Below are 22808 nucleotides of genomic sequence, written 5' to 3'. Positions count from 1 at the left end.
CAGTGAAATCTTGCAGGTGTTTGAGAATTTTTTGGTTGTGTTTGTTTTCTCACTTTCTCACATGTGAATTTTGTGATTAGTATACTAATTCTGAACTCTCTACTGGCCACTATTCCCTTGTTTATATATGATGTCAATAAACATTTTAAGTGTCAGTCTCTGTAAGACGCAGGCGGTGGATGAAACATGGTATGGAATAACCCACCATTTTGAAAGTTTATTTGACTATTTTCACCATCATAATCAAGGAAAAGAGACAAGATTTTCAATATCATTAATTTAAATTGAGTTATAATTTCATTGAAATGCAACTATTAAGGGCAAATAACTCCGTGAAAAGCCTCATTTCTCTACCTTTCTGAGCAAATCCAATGATGCAGAATCAAATTATATTTTTTTCATATAGAGAAAGCATCTTTCAATGAAATCATATTGTCAGATCGGTGGATTATTGACATGCATATTTCTGACTCATGTAAAAACTAACACTTAATTTTGATGTTACAAACATAGCATGTTTTTTCTCATTTGTGGTTAAGATAAGGAAGTCTCAATAGCTAACAATTGGAATATCCTCTCAATAATTTGTACTTTTTATTAAAGAAATAAATCTTTGTTTTTTGTAAAACTTAATCTTATTGTAAGACCTTGTATTTTATACAATGTTTGTAGACTTCTATCTATAGACTATTTTACCTTTCTTTTTATCATCCTTGGTATCCTCTGCTTTCTTCTGTTTTCCTTTTTCTGTCTCTGTTTCACTACCACTAGAACTAGACTTACTCTTTTTCTCCTTTATAGCTGGTAGTTTTTCCTTTTCTGATTGTGGTTCTGATGACCTTTTGACCTTTTCATTGTCAGTTTCTGTCTCAGTAGCTGTTTCAGTAGCAGTCTCTGTTTCAGTTTCACTTTCTGAACTAGAACTACTGCTTGATGATTTTCTGACAGCCGATTTAGTGGTCACCACTGGCTCGATTGGCTGTGGTGGAGGGCTTGGCTGTTTTGGTGGTGTTGTTCTTTTCTTCACCTTATCATTGTCTGTTTCAGTTTCACTATCTGAGCTGCTTGAGCTTGATTCTGTTTCCTCTCGAATTGGTGTTGCACGTCCTGTTTGGACCGGGCGAACTTGTTTCTGATCAGTATCAGTAGTAGTTTCTGATTCACTGATGCTTGTAGAACTTGAGGCAGGCTTTGGAGCAGTTACTAAACCAACAGTTCTTGGAGTTTTGTCAGCATCAGTCTCAGTTTCAGAGTCACTGTCTGAGCTTGAACTTGAAGTTGAAGATGCCCTTGACCTTGGAGGTGTGACCTTTATGGGTGTTGGTGGACTTGGAGGTTTGGCTGCAGTTGGTTTAGACCTGCTAGTATCAGTCTCTGTTTCGGAGTCACTGCTTGAACTTGAACTTGAAGTTGCCCTTGACCTTGGGGGTGTGACCCTCGTTGGGGTAGGTGTTCTTGGAGGGCTTGGTCCTTTACCAGGAATGGGTTTGGACTTGTCACCATCAGTTTCGGTTTCAGACTCACTACTTGAACTTGAACTTGAACTTGAACTCGCCCTTGATCTTGGGGGTGTAACCTTCACTGGTGTGGGTGTCCTCGGTGGGGAGGGACCTTTTCCTTTACCAACATCAGTTTCAGTCTCAGAACTACTGCTGGTAGAACTGCTTGAAGATTTACTAGATTTACTCCTTATTGATGGTACTCTCTTGACCTCAGGCTTTGACCTCTTTTCCTTTTCTGATTCACTACTTGTACCAGTACTACTAGAGCTTGTCATTTGTTTTACTCTAGCAGCAACAACAGCAGGTTTCCTCTCTTCCTCAAGTTCTGCTCTTGTTGTGTGTCTTTCATACACACTTCTATCAGCTTCAACTTGAACTTCATGACGAGCAGCAATAACTTCTTCCTCAAACATTCTAGAGTAACTAACAGGTTCTGGGATTTGATCCATTTCTGGGAATGAATTAAACTGAGGTTGAGCTTTACGCTCAGCATATGCCTTACGCTTGTCTTCTTCCTCACGCCTCCTTTGTTCCTCCTTCTCTCTTCTAGCTTCTTCCTCTTTCTCCTTCATTTGTCTATCCCTTTCCTCCTGATCTTTTCTCTCCTTCTCCTTTCTTAGTCTATCCCTTTCCTCTTGATCTTTTCTCTCTTTCTCCCATCTCTCTTCGGCTTCCTGTCTTTGTCTAGCTATTTTAAGTTGACGCTCTTCCTCCTTTTGTATTTCTTCTTCTCGTCTTTTCTCAATCATTAATCTGTGTTCTTCCTTCCTTCTCTCCTCACTTGATATTTGTCTCTCATATTTTTTAACATCATCATCAGATGATGAAGAAGAAGATGTACTGCTTCTTCTTTTTACTTCCTTCTCCTGACGATGTACTTCAGCCTCAACACTTACATGGGCATCACTCTGAGTTGATTCTGATTCATTATAAGGAGTTTCCACTGGCTTCATAGGCTCAAGCTTCTGTGTCCTACAAATTCAATTTAAATGGGTTATGATTCTTTTCTAATCCAATACTTAGATTACGTGTATTAATAGTATACCTTAAAGGAGGAAAAAAATTCTTATTCAAAGTAATGCTAACATTGGTGTAGCTCAAGAAAGAATTTAATCTGACTTGTAACAAGCTCTCTGATTGGTTGTTCTCTTTGAGCAAACCAGATTTTTTTGTATCACCTGTTCAAAAATTAGAAACATTTCTTAAATAACAAATTAAAATTGACAATGAACAGTAATTGGAGCACAATGTGTGAACATAAAATGCAGAACATACTTTATCAACATTTATTGACTGTAGCAGTATGATAGAGTTTAAAAACATTTAGTTAAGCAGTTTGTCAAACAAAAAAGAATATTTCAATAAATAAAAGTGTGGTGGTCTTTAAAACAGATATAAGTCACTCTATATATCCTTACTCAATGAATAACAAAAGCATTCTCTAGAATTTGGTTATTTGATCTACTTCTTGCTTGGCTAGAAATTGACGATATCATCAACAGATGATGTGATTTGAACAAGAGATATGAAAAATTTTCAGTTGCAATTGATGGTGACACATTTTCTATAAAATCTGATTTGTCAAAGCAACATTGTGATGTTTCTAACATTGTTCTCCCATAAAAACAATGAATCAAAGACTAACCAAAGGATTCATAGAAGAAAAAGTTTTATTACATGTGAAAGTTATATCACAAAATATCAACTTAAGTTATATAATTTCAATATTGTAACTTATTCCCCAAGGCTCTCAAATTGATATTTTTTTATTCAAATTCATATTCACTAATTGTCAAACCTATAATTATAGCTGAGGTCAGGCTTATCCATTTATTTCTGGCACTAATACCCCACCATAGTAAGAGATAAACAATACCACATCAAAGACACCTATAATACAACTTGAAGTTGCACATGTTGTGTTAAGTGTACCCATACTTATACAGGAAACTGATATTCGATAGCAACCAAAATCACTTACATCAGGTATGCCCAATTTGAACAAAGCCACACAACCACTTTAAAATCAATCCATTAAATGGAAGCAAAGATTTCTGTAACAAAAATTTTCTCTACTATTCAAGAAATCTGTGAGTGATGACTCGTTAAAGTGATGCACCGCTTTTAATCACAATATAAGGTAAACTAGAAAAACTTTGAGCAAAGCTCACATGGTAATACCCCTGCTCCCCTTCCTAGTAAAACATACAGGGTACCCCCCAGAAGTGATTGAAAGCACAGGTGTTAAAACAAAATAGGAGGTGTACAATGAGATCATGTAATTAAGAATCTGTGAAAGTTTAATCAAATTCCATTCATGTGTTTCAGAGGAGTTGCTGATGAGAAGAAGGGACAGAAAAATCGAAAAACAGATTGCCTGATGGATAGACACAATGATCACACCTCCCACTTTTCAAGTGGGGGTATTAGAAATAAAGTCTTGCAAAACAGGAAGTTGTCAAATTTTTCCAAAAATAAATCCCAACCATATGGCATACATACAGGAAGAATGAGTTAAAGTTTCAAGCTGCTGTGATGAGTAGTTGCTGAGAAAACTCTGACAGAAAAATTGTTATGGATTGAAACATGACAAAGGTAAAACAGTATATCCCCTATCATTTGGAGCTTGGGTACAGAAATGGCAATGTCCCATGAAACAAGAAGTTGATATTAGATAGCACCAAAAATCATATTCAACATATTTTCTATCTACATGAAGCCACACATCAAGTTTGAAGTTAATCCATCTATTAGGAACAAATATAGTTATGACAAAGTTAGGATGGACAGTATGTTGAATGGACAAGGTGATTCCAAAATACCTACCACTCCTTGAGTGAGAATATAATAATTATGTAGACAGACAACAAACCTTTTGACACTATCTACACTGCGTGTACTAGATTTACTGGAGCTGCTGCTAGAACTACTAGTACTGGATCGTCTCCCTGTAACACAAAGATCAACTGTCAAAACAGAAATTAAGGACATGTGTAAACATGTTAACTATATCCTATTTTACCCTATTATATTCAATGGCCTAAGTTGATGTGGTACTGAATCTAAAGTCAAACAAAGGATACAACCAATACCGTTGAAACAGCAATATGGAAAGTAAATTCAAAGTGAAAGAGTAATCAAGGGAACCAAAGTTTTAGCGGTAATCAAAAGAATGTAATCCAGGGACGAAGACCAGACATGGAAAACAGACAGACACAACAAAGAACATAAAGTAATTAAAAGCATACATACAAAGTAATCACGCCTTTCAGCCATTGTCCTTTTTTCAGAGTTTTAACAAATGTAAGAAAAATATACAAGTGTGATGCTGCATTGTAGGCTGTGCCTAACTCGTGTTATGTCTCAAATGGGATGCTTGGTTGTAGGCTGTGCCTAACTCATGTTATGTCTAAGTAGTATGCTCGGTTGTAGGCTGTGCCTAACTCATGTTATGTCCAAGTGGTATGCTCCGTTGTAGGCTGTGCCTAACTCATGTTATGTCTAAGTGGAATGCTCGGTTGTAGGCTGTGCCTAACTCTTGTTGTCTAAGTGTGATGCTTGGCTGTAGGCTGTGCCTATTTCATATTATCTCTCAGCAAAGTAGGTAGTAAGTAAAAAAGTTTTATTTACTACAATCTATACAGATATTCAAGTTAACCAAGTTTTGTAAAAAACCAGGCCAAGTAACCTTAAAATAGAAAAAGTCTTTGGTTTACCTTGTTTCTGTTGAGCACCAGTGGTCCACTTGAGACTCTCTGGCTGTTCATCATCATCAGAATATCCCCCAATCTGGAAAAAAGGAGCAAGCAGTTAACCAAATTGAAAAAATATTTTTCTACAGTATATCAATGCTAGCATCCTCTCTGAGCAATAGAATCTTAACATGTAAACTTCAAGAACCTAACATTGGACCAGTTCATGTGACTCAGTGTAACTCATTTACCATATTTACATATCTGTATACCTGCTCAACTTTTTTTTTTCAAGACTGCAAGAACAAGCAATTTAATTTAAGAAAATTAAGACAAATCCTTATCATTACAAACAGCAATTCATTGAAATATTGTCCTCATCTTCTTTATCTATTATGTTTCCTCCTACTGTAATAGGGAGACATATTGATTTGCCCTGTATGTCCGTCTGTCACTTTTTTGTAACTACATCTCTTAAAACTCTACTGCACCAATTGTCATGAAACTTTGTAGACAACAAGAACATTATATGTAGTTAAGCAAATTACCAGGAATTTATGATCCACTGAATTGTGTGGGAGTAATACCAATTTGATCTTCAGAAATGGGGAGAGTCATGCATTTTTTAAGGAAAAACAAACTTTTAATTTCTCTTTTGGGTTTGTTTGACAAAAGTCAGTGTGGATTTGGGACCAAAGAGGTATGCAAGGTTAAATACATGTATTTAAATACTTTCTATTACAATCATATGCATTAACTACAATACTAATTAATTCTCTGTTTTGTTTTTCAATGTTTATTTTTTACAATGCATCCCCCCTGCATTCTGGTAATTAATCTTAAGTTTGAATTTCCTACCTTTCTGTCTTCTGGTTTGGACTCCTCATCAACCGATCTCTTCCGTCCAGGTACCTCCTCATCAGCTTTAAGTCCAATAATGTCACGGTCATCCTCTCTTGGAGCAGGTGTATGTGAGCGAGAACGAGAACGAGAACTTGAGCTAGAGCTGGATGACGAAGAACTTGATCTAGATCTGTGCTTCATCTTGTAGGATTCATCATCTCCTGATTCAAAGTCATCTTTGTACTTCTCTATAAACAACCATGTAGAAGTATTAACCATGCTACTTAACAAAAAGTTCAAATAATATATTAATAGCAAGAGACTTCTATGTTAATGAGAAAACAATTCCTTAATTATTAATCGTTTTTGTAAGATGCAAATTAAATTGTGTGTTTAAAAGTGGACCATTATAATAGGACGTCATACAGTTTTTACCAAACCAATTATTTTTTTAAGTCTGCATCTCTGACAAACAAAGGATTCTTTAATCAAGAATGACAAAATGCATTAAAAATGTCTTTTTAGCCATTATTTATACACTGATAATAACTTTAAAATTCCGAAATAAAAATACACATATTTAGCTAATTTACCTGATTGGCTGGTATCCTGTATTAGTCTAACAGTCACATAGTACTTACCACTGACAATAGATTCTCTCAGACAATATATGATCCTTAACTCCGAGCAAAGGTTTCTTTATTTTTACCCATACAATGAATTGATAAGCACAGGTGTGTAGCCTTGATATTTTTATACAGTTATATTCATACGAAACTAAGCAATATAGCACAATTTTTTTTTAGTTTTCCTCTGTATATATAAAAAATAATTGAAGTATTTTGTAAGTTTTTCAAAATGTTTTAAAATAATTTTTTTTGAATACTTTTGAAGCCAACAAGACACAGGATAAGAGTAAGTTTATTTCCATATTAACAAAATATGGCTTATAAAACCTTTAAAGAATCACACTATTTATTACAAGCTGGTATATGAACAAAATAAAATAACAAGTATAAAAGTTTACAAACTGACAGATCTGAGTATCACTGTTCATGGAGTTTTTTCAATAAATTTATAACTGCAATATAAATACACTGATTTCTCCTAGATATTATTTAAAATTTTTGCTTGTGATACAATACATAGTTGATTGCCAGAAAATGAAAAAATGTACATTCATTATCAATTTATTGACATAAAAATGGTCTAGACAGAAACAGCTGAATTTTGTTGAACAACAAAAAGCAGATGCCCAACAGCCCCTAAGATACTTAGTTAATTTAAATTTTTCCCATGTAAGGTTCAAAGTTTTACCTAATGAAAATTTATGAGACAGACCAAAGTCCTTATACGAGTAATGACACCCAGTAAAACTTCAAGACAGGACATAAGTGTTCATCTTCCCTAGAAAGATCCACTTATCGCATGTTAATTTGCTCAATAGAGAGCTACAATCCAGAATTAGGTTGTAAAATAACAAACAAGGATAAAGTTATAAAGAGTAGATACATGTATAATTTAACAATGTAAAATAATCGTGAACAAAAACAAGTTTATACATGTATAGATACAAATTCAACAGAGAAGGTCAACAAAATTGATTTCGGACTAGACACAGAGTTTTATGATGAAGAGGTATATTCCTTGAAGTGGATATTTTTTAGCAGGGTACTCATCATTCTGGCGAATTTAAGCTGTCTATCTAAAAAAAATGCAGTTATAAATTTCGCAAAATATTAACACTGAGCTTATAAGCATCACTTTACATCCACCAAAATTAGAATTGGTAAAATTGTTCATCTACTTATTCGAATTAATATCGCCAAAATTTACAACCATCAAAACAACCGCTATACGATATTTTTAGTACTATCTTTATTTTTTTTTTCTTTTAAATGATTAATAACTATGGGATATTAAATCCATCTTTTTCTTTGGAACTACAAGTACTTGTTTCATAAAGGATTTATCTGAATGGTGAAAATTAAAAAACATTTAAAAACATGCAAAAAAAGTTTGGGTTTTTAATGCCCACTATAAATTTCAACAATAATAAATATAAATATATCTACAAAGCTCGGTTTTGACACTCACAAATCTAAGGTTAAAATCTACAAAGTTTGACACAAAAATCTATGGAACTAATCAAGTGTTTGTCTCTCTATGGAGTCTTTATTCATCTTCTCTGTCATCTGCAGGCTTCTTGGCTTTTTCTACTACTGAAAATTGGATGAAGATGTGGCATATTTTAGTCAATTTACAAAGAAAATGAAAGAGTCAAACTTGTCTAATCTGATCTATCTCATACCTGTTTAAGGGGGAAGATACCCACAAAATCAATGAAATTTTTTTTAGAATCTCCCACATAAAAATGTATGGTTTGTGGGAGGTTTTTGGTTAAAATGACTATATTTTCTGAGAAAATCACTATAAAATTAATCGAAAAATCTGCTTTTACATAAAAATCTCCCACATGAGACAGTTTAAATGAAGGAGAATCTCCTACATGAACAATTCCAAAGTTTATAGATATGCCATCTTGGTACAAGAAAAAATGAATCTTCCTGGTTTATGAACTACTCAGTAAAACTATTAAACAGATAATTCATTGTTTTTGACAATTTAGAAGTTGATCAGATTAGGTAGTTTCCCTATATTAACATTTCTGATTTTTCCCTCAGTGTAGAGACCTCAAATAACAAGAATTAACTATTGTACAACAGAACTTAATTCTGTGATCTAATCAATTGAAAGGTCAGGACAAATAGGAATTTTGAAAACATCTAAATAAGGAATTTAATGCATTATTAAGTATTCATGGATAGTTCATCAATATTGACCAATCAAATTGCAGAAATATAGATCATTAGTTGCTGAACACTTCAAAAAATAAGAATAAAAAAACCAGGAAGAAGGCATTTAGAAAAAAGCTGTTTTTCATGAAATGCCTTGTTAATGAGATATCTCTACTTGTTTAATTGAACAAATCACACTACATTGTAATTTCCAACAATAATGAAACCAGATTCACAACATGATGCCAAGTCTGTGTAGATAATTTTTTGTAAATTTAGAAATCAAGTTTTTTTTTATATATTCATCAATTTCAAATTAATGGGATTGATTTTTATCTTATTAATGTGTAATATCTATTCATTTAATTCAAAATAATAACCACTACATAAAAACATCATGTTGATCATCTGGTCTTGGTTTCATAAAAATATCTCAAATTGTGATTTTCTTCAAATCCTTCAGTTTTTCCTCAAACCTTCATTTTCAAGTGATTTGACAGGTCAAAACTTGAGTTCAGAAAAAAAATGAGGACATTTTATGAAACAGCATAACGAAAAAGAGAAAGAGACATAATTTATACATGTAATGAATATAACAAGTGAAATGTTTAACTTGTGATTGTGGATACTACAGATACAGAACACAAAGACATAATTACAAGTAGTATGCATAGCATTCTAGAACACATAAAAACCAAACCAGATATAAAACTATCAAAATTTTAATGATCTGAATATCTTTTACACTTTGATAAAAGTTAGGAAAAGAACAGATTCAAAGAAAAGCATTTAAAATAAACAACCAGCAGTACTTACACATTTTACTTTAAACTTTTTACTGAGTTGTTTTAAAATTATGATTTTTCTAGATTAATGAATCTGACTTGAAGATTAATTGTCAACAGCTGAATCACATTAAAGAAATGGCATAAAAAAGGAGGACTACTATCTTAAAAATGTGATTGTTCTTATCAGTTTTATGTGCAGAACAATCTGTATTTTTACCACATCTATTAACTTCTTACAAAGAAAATTTAACAAACTTCTACGAGCTTGTATTAAAATGATAAAATAAAAATTGACATGTGTAACCTCTTCAGCATGAGACAAATAGTGCACAATTCAAGCAATAAAGCAAAAAATGGCTGAACACTTAGATCTATTTAGAGTCAGTTGTCACTTCTGATATTGTATCCATCACATCTACATCATAAACAGCTGATTTTATCTGTTTTAACGTTTCTTTATCAATATGAACCACAGCTTCACTCTCTATAATAGACTCAAACTCCTGTTTAGTTAGTAAAACTTCTCCATTTCCTGTGTCATTTGACAATTTCTCTTCAAGTTGTTTGGCAAGTTCTTGTTTACCACTTGTGTCCAATTTTTCATCAATTTCATTCAAGATTGCATCAAAGTCATCATCATCATTTGATGCTTCCTTCAAAGATGAATATTTTTCAGATATATTTTTGTCATCAGCTTCCTTACTGCTGACTTCATCATTATTGTCCACTGCATTCTCAATGACTTTTGATGAATTTTTCTCCAAATCTTTTTTCTCAGTTTTTTTAAAGCTTTCTTCATTTTGGTCTTGGTCAGTTTGATTCTCTGACTCATGCTGACCTTCACCTGGAGTTGACCTTTCAAGGTCTAAACCTACAATACAATCCTCATTTGGAGGGAGTTTAGGTGATGTGACAATAATATCAGGGACATGATCAGCTGACAACTCCTCATTTTTCACATTTTTATCATCTCCATCAACAGTATCACAGTTGTCATTATCAGTCCTCTCCGATCTAAACAGATTTTCTGTGTCACTCCTAGGTGTTGAGCACATGACAGGCATGTCATTGTCCTTAGTAGAATCTACCTTCACATCAGTTTCAGAAGTGTCAACTTCATTTTCATCCTTACAATTAGAAACAGTTCCACCTAAAACTTTCTGTATATTATCATTAATATGAACATCAGCAGCAGTAACCTTCTCACTATTGATTAAGATCTTTTCTGGTACAGATTTACTTGCTCTAGCATTAGCATTTACTTTCTGTACATCATTGGCATCAACATGAATTACACTCCCACTAACTTTGTAAGTTTCAGCAAGAGCAGTTTCTAAAACATGATGCTGAGAATGTTCCGCCTTGTTTGCTTCTATATTTTCAGGGACTTCAGGTACTGCTATTACCCCAACCTTTCCTGCTTCAAGAACTCCTGATTCTACAATACTGTCATTTGGACAGGCTTCCTGCTTTTGACTTGATTCAACTGTGTCAACAACTTCAGGAACTGTTATTATTCCAAGGATGCCTGCTTCAAAAACTACAGATTCTACAATATGATTGGCTGAGCTATTTTTCTTTTCTATTACCGATTCAGCTTTTTCAGTCACCTCAGGAACTGCTGCAATGCCAATGATACCAGCCTCAACAACAGCAGATTCATTGTTAGGGGTGGAGGATATAGTCCCTTCTTCCTTCATGGGTTTAGCAGCCTCTGGTACAGTAGGTACAGCTGTAACCCCAATTTGTCCAGCACCAACTACCATAGACTCAACTATATGTTCATCCCCCTCTGGAATCTTGTCTTGCTCTATACTATCTGGAACTGTTGGCATGGCAACAACTCCCATTATACCAGCTCCTATGGCCATGGATTCAATAGCATTTTCTACCCCAGAATCATCTTTTTTGTTTTTATTCATACTGGCCATACCCCCTGCTAAACCAGTCGTGATAAGAACTGTTTTCACTTTTTTCCATTCATCACTCATTTCATTTTTCTCATGATTATCTGATCTATTCATTTCAACAGGCTGTTGTGACTCATGAGTTGTATGTTCAGCATAGTTTGTTTCATGAATGGCAGTAGGTCTTGTTTCAGTTATTGCAACTTCAGATTTTGTAACAATGACTGTATCTTCAAAATAATCAGGTTTTGCATCCGAAATAGCTTCAACAGGCTTTGTTTCAGTAGGAGCTTCAACAGGCTTTGTTTCAATAGTAGCTTCAACAGGCTTTGTTTCAGTATTAGCTTCAACAGGTTTTGTTTCTGTATTAGCTTCAACAGGTTTTGTTTCAGTATTAGCTTCAACAGGTTTTGTTTCAGTATTAGCTTCAACAGGTTTTGTTTCAGTATTAGCTTCAACAGAATTTGTTTCAGTATTAGCTTCAACAGGTTTTGTTTCAGTATTAGCTTCAACAGAATTTGTTTCAGTATTAGCTTCAACAGGTTTTGTATCAATTGATGCTTCAACAGGTTTTGGTTCGGCAATAGCTTCAACAGGCTTTGTTACAGTAGTAGCATCAGTTGGTTTTGTTTCACTATTAGATTCAACAGACTTTGTTTCAGATTTAGTTTCAACAGAATTTGTTTCTGTAGTAGCTTCAACAGGTTTTGTTTCAGTAGTAGCTTCAACAGCTTTTGTTTCAATAGTAGGTTCAACAGGTTTTGTTTTGGTAATAGCTTCAACAGACTTTTTTTCAGTATCAGCTTCAACAGGTTTTGTTTCAGTAGTAGCTTCAACAGGCTTTCTTTCAGTAGTAGCTTCAACAAGTTTTGTTTCAGTAGTAGCTTCAACAGGTTTTGTTTCAGTATTAGCTTCAATAGGTTTTGTTTTGGTAATAGCTTCAACAGGCTTTGTTTCAGTAAAAGCCTCAACAGGCTTTGATTCCATAGTAGCTTCAACAGGTTTTGTTTCAGTATTAACTTCAACAGGCTTTCTTTCAGTAGTAGCTTCAACAGGTTTTGTTTCAATAGTAGCTTCAACAGGTTTTGTTTTGGTAATAGCTTCAACAGGCTTTGTTTCAGATTTAGCTTCAACAGGTCTACTATCATTAGTAGATTCAACAGGCTTTGATTCCATAGTAGCTTCAATAAGTTTTGTTTCAGTATTAGCTTCAACAGGTTTTGTTTCAGTATTAGCTTCAACAGGTTTTGTTTTGGTAATAACTTCAACAGGCTTTGTTTCGGTAGTAGCTTCAACAGGTTTTGTTTCCATTATAGCTTCAACATGTCTTGTTTCAGTAGTAGCTTCAACAGGTTTTTTATCAGTAGTAGCTTCAACAGGCTTTGTTTCAGTAGTAGCTTCAACAGGTTTTGTTTCAGTATTAGCTTCAACAGGTTTTGTTTCAGTATTAGCTTCAACAGGTTTTGTTTCAATTGATACTTCAACAGGTTTTGGTTTGGCAATAGCTTCAACAGTCTTTGTTACAGTAGTAGCATCAGTTGGTTTTGTTTCACTATTAGCTTCAACAGGCTTTGTTTCAGATTTAGTTTCAACAGAATTTGTTTCTGTACTAGCTTCAACAGGCGTTGTATCAGTATTAGCTTCAACAGGTTTTGTTTCAGTATTAGCTTCAACAGGTTTTGTTTTGGTAATAGCTTCAACAGGTTTTGTTTCAGATTTAGCTTCAACAGGTCTACTATCATTAGTAGCTTCAACAGGCTTTGTTTCAGTAATAGCCTCAACAGGTTTTGTTTTGGTAATAGCTTCAACAGGCTTTGTTTCGGTAGTAGCTTCAACAGGTTTTGTTTCAGTAGTTGCTTCAACAAGTTTTGTTTCAGTAGTAGGTTCAACAAGTTTTGTTTCAGCAGTAGGTTCAACAGGCTTTGTTTCAGTAGTAGCTTCAGCAGGTTTTGTTCCAGTAGTAGGTTCAACAGGTTTTGTTTCAGTGGTAGGTTCAACAGGCTTTGTTTCAGTGGTAGGTTCAACAGGCTTTGCTTCAGTATTAGCTTCAACAGGTTTTGTTTCAATATTAGCTTCAACAGGTTTTGTTTCAAAAGTAGCTTCTACGGGCTTTGTTTCGGATTTAGCTTCAACAGGATGTGTATCAGTAATAGCTTCAACTGGTTTTGTTTCATTAGCAGCTTCAGAAGAAGCGTCAAAAGTTTTTGCTTCAATAATAGTTTCACTGGGTGATTTAGCCCCAACTGTATCTTCAAGAGAAGGTTTTATTTCAGTTGTAGTTTCAATAGAAGACTGCACTTCAGTTGTTGCTTCATCAGAAGGATGTGTATCAGTAATAGCTTCAATCAACAATTTCGTCTTAGAATAAACTTCAATAGGTCTAGCTTCAATATCATCTTCATTAGAAGTTTTTGTTTCATTTGTAGCTACAACAGCAGGTTGAGCATTGGTAGAAACTCCTTCAAGTCCTCCTTCAGTCATGTTTCTGTTCTGCTCACCTTCTTTATTATTGAATTGATCAGCTGGGTTAGCTCCCCTGAGTTTAGTTACATTTGATGTAGCTAAAATTCCATCAATATTCTCAATATAATTTATAGCTTCAGCTCTATCTTCAACACACGGATGTGCATTAGTTGTAGCATCAATGGGTGATAGTGCATCGACTGTAGCAGCAATGGATGGTTGTACATCAGATAAATCTTTACCAGAAGGTTCAGTCTCAGTGACAACTTCATCCATTTTTGTTTCATCAGTAGTTTCAAAATCAATTTTTACTTCAGCAATACCTTTATCAGAAGTGTTTGTTTCAGCAGGTTTCCTTTCAGTAGTTTCTTCAATATATGTTGTTGTTGTAGTCATATCATTTGTTGTTAAAACCAACTGCTTTGCATCATCTGTTGTTTCAGCAGCAGTATTGATTCCAGTTGGTGGTTCAATGGGAGGAATTGCTTCACTGCCAGTTTCATTCAAATTATTTGACATAGTTGTCTTTTTAAGGATTGATTTTGGCACGAACTCACCATCGATTTCTTTAATAGATTTCATTTCTGTGACATTTGTATTTTCAGTACTATTGTTTAGAGAACTAGAAGCTTGTACTGAATCATTAGAACTTGAGTCAAGGTTAAGGTAAACTGGCAGACTCCCTATCATCCCTGTCTCTAATACCACCAGCTCAACAGGTCCAACAACATCTCCAGGGACTAGTTCTACATTACCACGCTCCTTTTCAATGATAAGTTCAGTTATCATTGCCTTATCTGGGAACTTTTCATTATTCTTCTTCATTTTACCAACTTGATTTTTACTGCCAGTTTCTACTGCTACAACAGTCTCAGCTTGTTCTATTGTTACAGGTTCTGTTTGTTCTGCCGCAACAGGCTCTAATTCTACCGTTGTAATAGGATTTGTCTCTACTGTTGTAATAGGCAGAGTCTCTTCTGTTGTAATGGGCAGAGTCTTTTCTGTTGTAATAGGCAGAGTCTCTGCTGTTGTAATAGGCTTTGTCTCTGCTGGTGGGATAGGCTCCGTCTTTGCTGTTAAAATATGTTTTGGTTCTACTGTTGTAATAGGCTTTGTCTCTGTTGTTGCAATTGATTGTGTTTCTGCTGTTGTAATAGGTGGAGTCTCTGTTGTTGTAATGGATTGTGGTTCTGCTGTTGTAATAGGTGGAGTCTCTGATTTCACTGTTATAATGGGTCCTAATTCTATTACTTTAGGATCTACAGTCTCTACATCATCCACGTTACTTTCAGTCAAAAATATTGGCTCAACAACCTTAATTTCTTCTTTTTGTTCATTCAATGGTGTTTTACCTTCTTTGGCATGTTCAATATCTAAATTCTTTTTAGAGATTTCTACATTGTTTGGCACACATTCTGTTTTTACATTGGATTCAACTTCAGGAGAAGAATGTGTTTCTCCGATGATGTTCATTTCAGATTTTTGAAGAATTGTAGGATCAGAAGTATAAGGTCTAGATATTCTGTCATTAGTCCTTTTATCTAAACTGTCCTCTTCAGTCTTGACAGTTTTCTCAGATTCTAGATTAACCTTAACCGTCTGAACAATATCTTCAACATAGTTAAGCACCTCTGTTGAGGAAACTGATGCATCAAGATCACTCTGTTCTTGCTGAGATATACATTCTTGTACTTCTTTCCTTGAAGCACCAGGTGAACCAGAAATCTCTAGGTCATCTTTAACATTTTCTAATACAGTATCGACATATTCCCCTACTACAGTGGATGAGGCTGATTTACCACCCTCTGTAGACACTGACATGGTCCTCTTTGAAGATGTTACTTCAGAGTCTTGCTTTGGAGCATCCATAAATATTGCTTCATCAGCATTAGACAGAACACCTTTTGCAGTTGTTATGATGTCACTGATGTATGCCTCTACAGCTGTTGATGAAGAAGAATATACCCCAGAGGACCGTCGAGTACTGCCAGGTGTATCCCACTTTCTACTGTCATCATCAGGCATTGTTACCTCTTTCTTTCCTGTTGATAACTCCTCCTCGCTCTTTACTTCAGCTATCACATTGTTGACATATTCTAACACAACGCTGGAAGTTACAGATATATTGTCAGGAATGTCACTCCTGTCTATAATATCGTGGCTGGTGTCTCTTGGACTCCCTGATAATTCTACTTGCTCCTTTGACTCTCCAGTAGCATCCTTTTCTTTGCTAATAGATTCATCTTTTCCAACACCTTCTGAACTTGAAACTGATTTAGTTTTGACACAAAGTTCTTTCACAATATCTTCCCCACTGCTATCAGGTGAATATTTCTGGTATATAAATGGCTTCGGAATATTCTCAGCATCTTGTTCCTGAATTCCTTTCTCATCTTCAGGAGAAATTTTTGATCTTAACTCTTCTATCAATCCATCTAAATCTTGGACAAGTCCTTTAGTTTCAAGTTCATTAATAAGGCCATCTAGATCATGCACTATATCAGCTCTTCCTTTCTCCCTCATTTTCTCTTCAGTCATAATACCTTCATCAAGATCTTTAACTTTTTGTTTTGATTTAAGTTCATCTATTAGCCCATCAAGATCTTGGACAATATCAGCACTAACTTTCTTCGTAAATTCCTCTTGTATTTCAATTTCATTTTCAATTGCTTCATCCATATAGGATTTATAGTCACATGGTTGAGGTATGCTTGAATCTTTTGTCAATCTATCAGTAACAACAGCAGATTTGGCGACCTCTTGAACTTTCTTTATATCATGAGTTTGAGTATCATCTCCATCAACTTCTTCAAATCCTACATCATCCATGTTTCTGTTCTGGTCAGTTTCTTTAAATCTGAATTGATCAGCTTGTTTATCTCCATTCAATTCAACAACATTTGATCTAGCTAAAACTCCATTAGTGTTCTCAATACTTTTGTTCTGGTCTAAATTGGTTTGATCCTTCCCGATTACTAAAGCTGGGTTTGATTCAATACAAGGTAAAGGATCATCTGGAACATCTTGATCAAAGAAATCAGCTGATGACTCCACATACTTTTTGTTATTAAGAACAGGGGAGGCAACTCCAGGTTCTTTCATGACCTCTGCTTTAAGTCTGATATTGACTGGCTTATCTGGGTTAATGTGAACTCTCTGTTCAACCATAGCAATAGAATCTTGATTTGGTCTATTAGACAAATGTCTACTCTTTTGACCATCTCCTGTATTGCTAATAATATTCAACTCATTTTGACAATAGTTATCAGTATTGACAGAGAATGTATTATGGACAACTATCATTTTACCCCTGTTTGGAGGGCTAGCATTATCCCTTCTTTCAATTTCATAAGTTTCAGGATTTTCATCAAATGTAACAACTTTCTTGTCTTTAGTTTTCACTGGTTGTATGACAAAAGGTTGGTCTTTTTGGTGCATGTCAGGTAATTTTTGTGGATGCCCATTCATTTTCTGATTTTCATCTTCTTCCTTCTTTGATGACCTATTAGCAACAGCTTTATCTTTGATTTCTGATTCAAGCTTTGTCTCCTCTACCTCCGTGGGGTCATTAGATCCTTTACTTGGTTGACCATCTAAAGATATCTCTTCAATATCTTCTGAAACCTCTACAAAGAGATGGGCTTTACCTGACATATCCTTTTCTGAAGAATAAACCCGATCTTTCCCAGAAGCCTTTGTAGCAGGAACTGATGCAATTGAAATGTTTTCACTCTTCTTTACAACCTTTTTATCACTTGGCTTGTCAGTGTCAGGGCTATCTTCAATAATCTGTGCAAATGTTTCAGATAACTTGTCATTAGAAAGAGTATCACATATCTCTGAGATTGATAAATCTTCATCTAAATCAATAACACTAGCATCATCAGTCACCTCATAAGACTCATCAAAAGTGCTCTGGATCATGTTACGTAAAAATTCATCCTCAAGAGGGGGAGTGACTTCCCTTTTTGGTTCTTCCTTTACAACCTTAGCCATCATGACAGGTCTTTTGGGTTCTTGGTCATCATATTCCCTTTGTAGGTATTTTGGCTTGATGAATCTAACATTGGTGCTCTTTTCGGGCACAACATTCTCTTTACTATATGCAACAGTCGCTGTTGTCACTCTGTCACCATCAAAGTGGTCACTGATCAGATCTTTCTTAACTCGCTCTTTATACTTAACACTCTCAACACCAAATTCATAAGGCTGAACCCTTGTCTTTTGAACAGGTGTTTCTTGTTTTTCAGGACTTTTGGTCTGAACTTTGACTTTTGTTCTTTTTGGTCTTTTTGAGGACTCACTTGTACTGCACACACTAGAAAGCGAGGAATCAGATACTTCAACTCGGTGTGACCTCTGCAAAGGGCGTCTTTTGGGTTTTGTGGTATCAATGGGTTTCAGTCTTCCCTGGCATAATTTTTTTTCTGATGTTTCACCATATTCAGTTGTACCTTCAGATTCAGATCTATTAGTTGTAGATCCACTACTTGGTTTTATATTAGCTTGACAACCATCTGTTTTTGGTACAGACCCATCTGTTTCTTTTTCTTCCACACTGCTTTGACTATCTCTTCCTGTAGTGATAGGTACAATTTGGTCATCAAATATATCCACAGTGGTTTTAGTATTAACTTTAGGATCAACATCTTTGTTCGGTTCATCCATTGGTGCAAATTCTTCAACTTTGGTCAAAGTATGTTCATTGTCAACATTTACATCCTCCATACTTGCATGACTTGAGTTGTCAGTTTCACTTTCATCTATCATAATCAGCAACTGCTTTCTTGACTTCTTCTGCTCCTTTTCCCGCCTTTTCCTTCTGACCTTTACCAACAATGTTGCAAGGGGCCCTATAATATTCATTTCACTAAATGTAATAGACATGGGTTCACCCTTTCTCATTTCCATGTTAGAGTCTTCCTCATCACTATATTGACAAATTTCATATTGATCAGCAGATTTTTCTTCAATAATAACAGTCTTTTCTTTCTTATTGGAATAAGCCAGATCTTTCTTATCAACACCAGTAATATTCAGGTGCAAGGGAGTAACAGGGTCAGTATTTTTATCTTTAGTTGACAAGGGTGACACAACATCAACAGGCAGGGGAGTGTCATCTTTCAATGATAGTGATTTTGTATCATGCTGGGCTTCATGCATCTGACACTCACCAGTTTTCTTAAAAAATGACTCAGTTGAAGCAGACGATAAGTCTGAACTCTGACCTTTTTTTGCCACAGTGGAGTTTGAACTCTCAGAGACAGAGTCAAAGTCATCACTATACTGTTGCTCAGGGTCCTGCCTCTGTAACTTCTTTACTTTTGAATCTTTCATATTGGAGTGCCGAGGGGAATCATATCTCCTCCTAGGAGAGTCTGGATCAGTTTCAATGTCAGAAACTTCATCACAAGTATCCTCTTCATCTGACAAATTTCTCACTTTCATCTTTGATTCTCTCCCCTTGTTACATTCTTTTGTATTATTTGCATCCTCCTTATTTCCGATGGTATCTTCAGAATCTGATGCAGCAACACATTCAACAGCCTCATCAAAATGGACTCTTCTTTTGCTATCTGTCTCATCATTTTTATTCCGTGAAATAATTGCCTCTTCCTTTTCATCATCCCATTCAACTACAGGAGTTTTTGGTCTGAGTTTTCTATTACGTTTTGGGGTTGAAACTATTGCTTCCGCTTCTTCAACATCTGACCAACCAGGATCGTCCTCATCACATCTTTCTCCTCTGATATTAAGGTCCTCATCATTATCTAAAAAGGTTTAAATCATTTAAAACATCTTGATCCAACTATATTTTATTATGTTATTGCCATCAATAATTCCATCTGTTTATGTAAATTTACAATAATTTTTTGTAGGATTCATTTACTTTATATAATACAGTTTTAAGAAATTTCTTGAAATTATTTAAAACCAAAAAAAAAATGTTTTAGATCAATCTTTTCCTACATCATTAAGAATGAGATCTTGCACACAGTCTTATGCTAGTTATATCCTCACTCAACCATTTCTGTCAAACCTGGAAAGGGGCGCATGGTACATGTCATCATGTTAAACAATACACCAAACATCTTTATCCTCCAATAGATAAATGCAGAGATATGTGTTACTACAAACTGTAACTTACAGACAGAAGAACTGACAGACAAAGTGATTGCAATATATCCCCTTCTCTAATGAGTGGGGTATAATCAGTTTTTTTTTAAACTGCTTTTGATTGAAAATTATTAAAGAATAATTGGTTAGCCAAATTTAACTAAAAGGGCAGCAAAACAATAAATTAATTTAAGACATAGTTCTAGACCAATACAATACAAATCCATGGTTAAAGACACAATTTGTATCCCTCAGTTTTTGTATTCTAAAAATTAAAATAAGGAAATAAAAAAAATGAGAAAACAAAATTTGCCTTGTTAACAACAACATTTTAGGATCAGGATGTATTATGAAGTCTTCAAAGAAAATAGCAAGCATCATGGAATAATATTGTAATGGCCTTAAGGTCCTACAAACCTGTTAAGGATCACTGGTGCTGATCATGTGACATGGTCATGTGATTTGGTGACAGGCACATGTCAGTCATGTGAGTACACAGGATGAGAAATTTTGTGGTCCTATTAAATCAATTAAGGTGACAAAGACACAACATAGAAGACACACAACACACAAATAATTTCCTGATCTGCAAAGAAACTACAAAACTTACAATTAAATACATTAAACTAACTTGTGACTTCTGTATATAAAAGATTTATTAAGTTAATATTGCAAAAATGTCAAACAACTGAAATTGTAGTATCCATAAAACAAGCTCAACATTTCACTTAATAATATATAACTGAATGCTTTAGTTGTAATGGATGTTTCATGTATGAGAATCTGGCTGAAATTGACAGTCCTCACTCAAATCATTTACTTTACTCGACAAAAGAAAACTGTACACAAGATAATAACTGTACAAGAAATTCATTCAGACAGGCATTTAGTCCACCAAGTACTCAATTATAACCATATTTGTTTCCTAAGGGTTTCAAAATGTATGTCAACTTATTAATATGACCTATCACTTTTCCTTCCAAAAGTTACATAAAGTAAGGACACCAATTATTATTGTGAAAGAAAAGATAATTTCTTTAATATCCACATTCAGGAAAGTCCTATCTATTTTAAATGTTTTGTTTTTACTAGAAAAGATTGAAGTGTAATTGAAACTATTATACTATGTGCAAGTAAATTCTGCTATCATTGTATTAGTACAGTATTTATGAATAGTTAATGATGAAATTTAATATTGCCTGTCTAAAAAGGGAGACAACTATTAAATTAGCATTTGTGTGTAAACATTTGTTCAAGTGAGCTAATTCCTGTTGTTCATATGAGCTTGAAAAATAACTAGTTACCTCAAAATCTCACATACAATTTTGATTTTCCTTCTTAGTCCCTGTTTGGAAAAAATCAGTTGAAGATGGGAGGTTTTTGTCTACATAATGTAACATTTGATCAAAATCCTTCAATTTTATATATGTGACCTTGAAAATCAATAGAGGTTAAAAATGGGAAATGAATGATGAAAACTTGGTCAAGTATGGTATTGTAGAGTGCTATGTAAATAGATGTTCACAGATAAAAAGACAGACAAAGACTTAACTTTATTCCATGAGACTATGACAATAACATGTAAGACAAGGAAGAGAAATTCATTTGACTAAATGGATAAAATACCTGATCTGAATTTATTTTCAATTATCTTTTAAAGTAATAATTAATAAAATGAGTGAGGACTGTCATGTTAAATGTAATCACATCAATCATGCAGTGATTAAACTGTCACGTGGTCAGGGAGCAAATCATGTGACTACTATGTGATGAGGAAAATGTAAAAATTAATACTGCCAAAAACTGAGTTGCATAAAAAATCAAAATAGGATAGTAAAACTGCTCTATGTAAATTTCAAAAGCTGCAGCATGCAAGCAAATTTGACTAATTGCTAATTTTATGCGCTACTTAGTCCCTGATCCAATTGGGAGAGTTTAATTTCTACATGCTTGGTGTGATATAAGTTCTAGCACAGCAGTGAGGCCTCAATTAGACCAAGGGCTGATATAAGGGGCCATAATTTGAAAGGATAATTCATAACATATCAAACAAAAAGCATTTTGGCATGATATTTCATTGAAAAATGTCCTAAAAAAAGCCCACTGCTGTGCCCTGAGAACCTTCTTCTCTTAAATCATATCTATAAATAACTAACAGATTTACTACCCTGACCACAAGGCAATCATTAAATTGTGAAACAGGAAGGTGAAAAGGGGGAATAACTCAATATTCACCATTTGTTTCTTTTGGATCCATAATAATGATCCTGCGATCTAACAGAAATTTACAGAATTAAAACAATAAAAAAGGGTATGTCATCTAGTTGTACTATCAGAAGCTTGATCCATTTTCAACATACAACACTCACAATAAAACAAAATGTCTGGAGTTTTATACTACGATCTAAAACATGCATGAATTCCGTTATTTCTTTGAACACACACATTTGTATATTTCTACATTTCTTTGGCATATGAACATATTTACTATGTAAATAAGGAAGAGTTAAAGAACTTTAGATTAGACCACATTATCATTTAAAAAAAAATCATACTTATTATTGCACAGGAAATATTCACATTGAAAGCGAAATAACATGCTTTTAGTTTTTTTTTAGAAAAAGTGTATTAAAAAAAAAGTCCAAATACAAAAGTTAAATAAAACAAATTTATTTTTTTACATGCTTTTAAAAAGGTG

General features: G+C 34.3%; 2 protein-coding genes across 9 annotated transcripts in view; both read right to left on the bottom strand.

Moving 5' to 3' along the window:
- The window catches only part of LOC148599029 (uncharacterized), a 57092-nt gene that overhangs the window by 11339 nt on the left and 22945 nt on the right, over window positions 1-22808 (bottom strand). For all 8 annotated transcript variants that reach the window (XM_088562585.1, XM_088562579.1, XM_088562577.1 and 5 more), the window contains 4 exons: window positions 6053-6285; window positions 5219-5291; window positions 4375-4450; window positions 697-2474 (listed from right to left, as the gene is read on the bottom strand). In XM_088562585.1, coding sequence (XP_088418711.1) covers window positions 697-2474; window positions 4375-4450; window positions 5219-5291; window positions 6053-6285 — 2160 coding nt within the window. The remainder of the gene's footprint in view (window positions 1-696; window positions 2475-4374; window positions 4451-5218; window positions 5292-6052; window positions 6286-22808) is intronic.
- Window positions 9777-20021, bottom strand: LOC148599030 (uncharacterized). The gene has a single exon (XM_088562050.1). The coding sequence runs from the start codon at window positions 19439-19441 to the stop codon at window positions 9995-9997; it is 9447 nt and encodes a 3148-aa protein (XP_088418176.1). The 5' UTR covers window positions 19442-20021; the 3' UTR covers window positions 9777-9994.

This window comes from Perna viridis, chromosome 14, assembly GCF_037379345.1.
Source record: "Perna viridis isolate PV_CMFRI_1.1 ecotype Kerala chromosome 14, ASM3737934v1, whole genome shotgun sequence".
NCBI lineage: Eukaryota > Metazoa > Mollusca > Bivalvia > Mytilida > Mytilidae > Perna > Perna viridis.
Note: the sequence above shows the minus strand (reverse complement) of the source record. Positions and strands in the feature narration are given on the sequence as shown.

Bases quoted from the DNA above. Each gene is read 5' to 3' on its own strand.
- LOC148599030 (XM_088562050.1), bottom strand. From the start codon at position 19,441: ATGAAAGTGAGAAATTTGTCAGATGAAGAGGATACTTGTGATGAAGTT.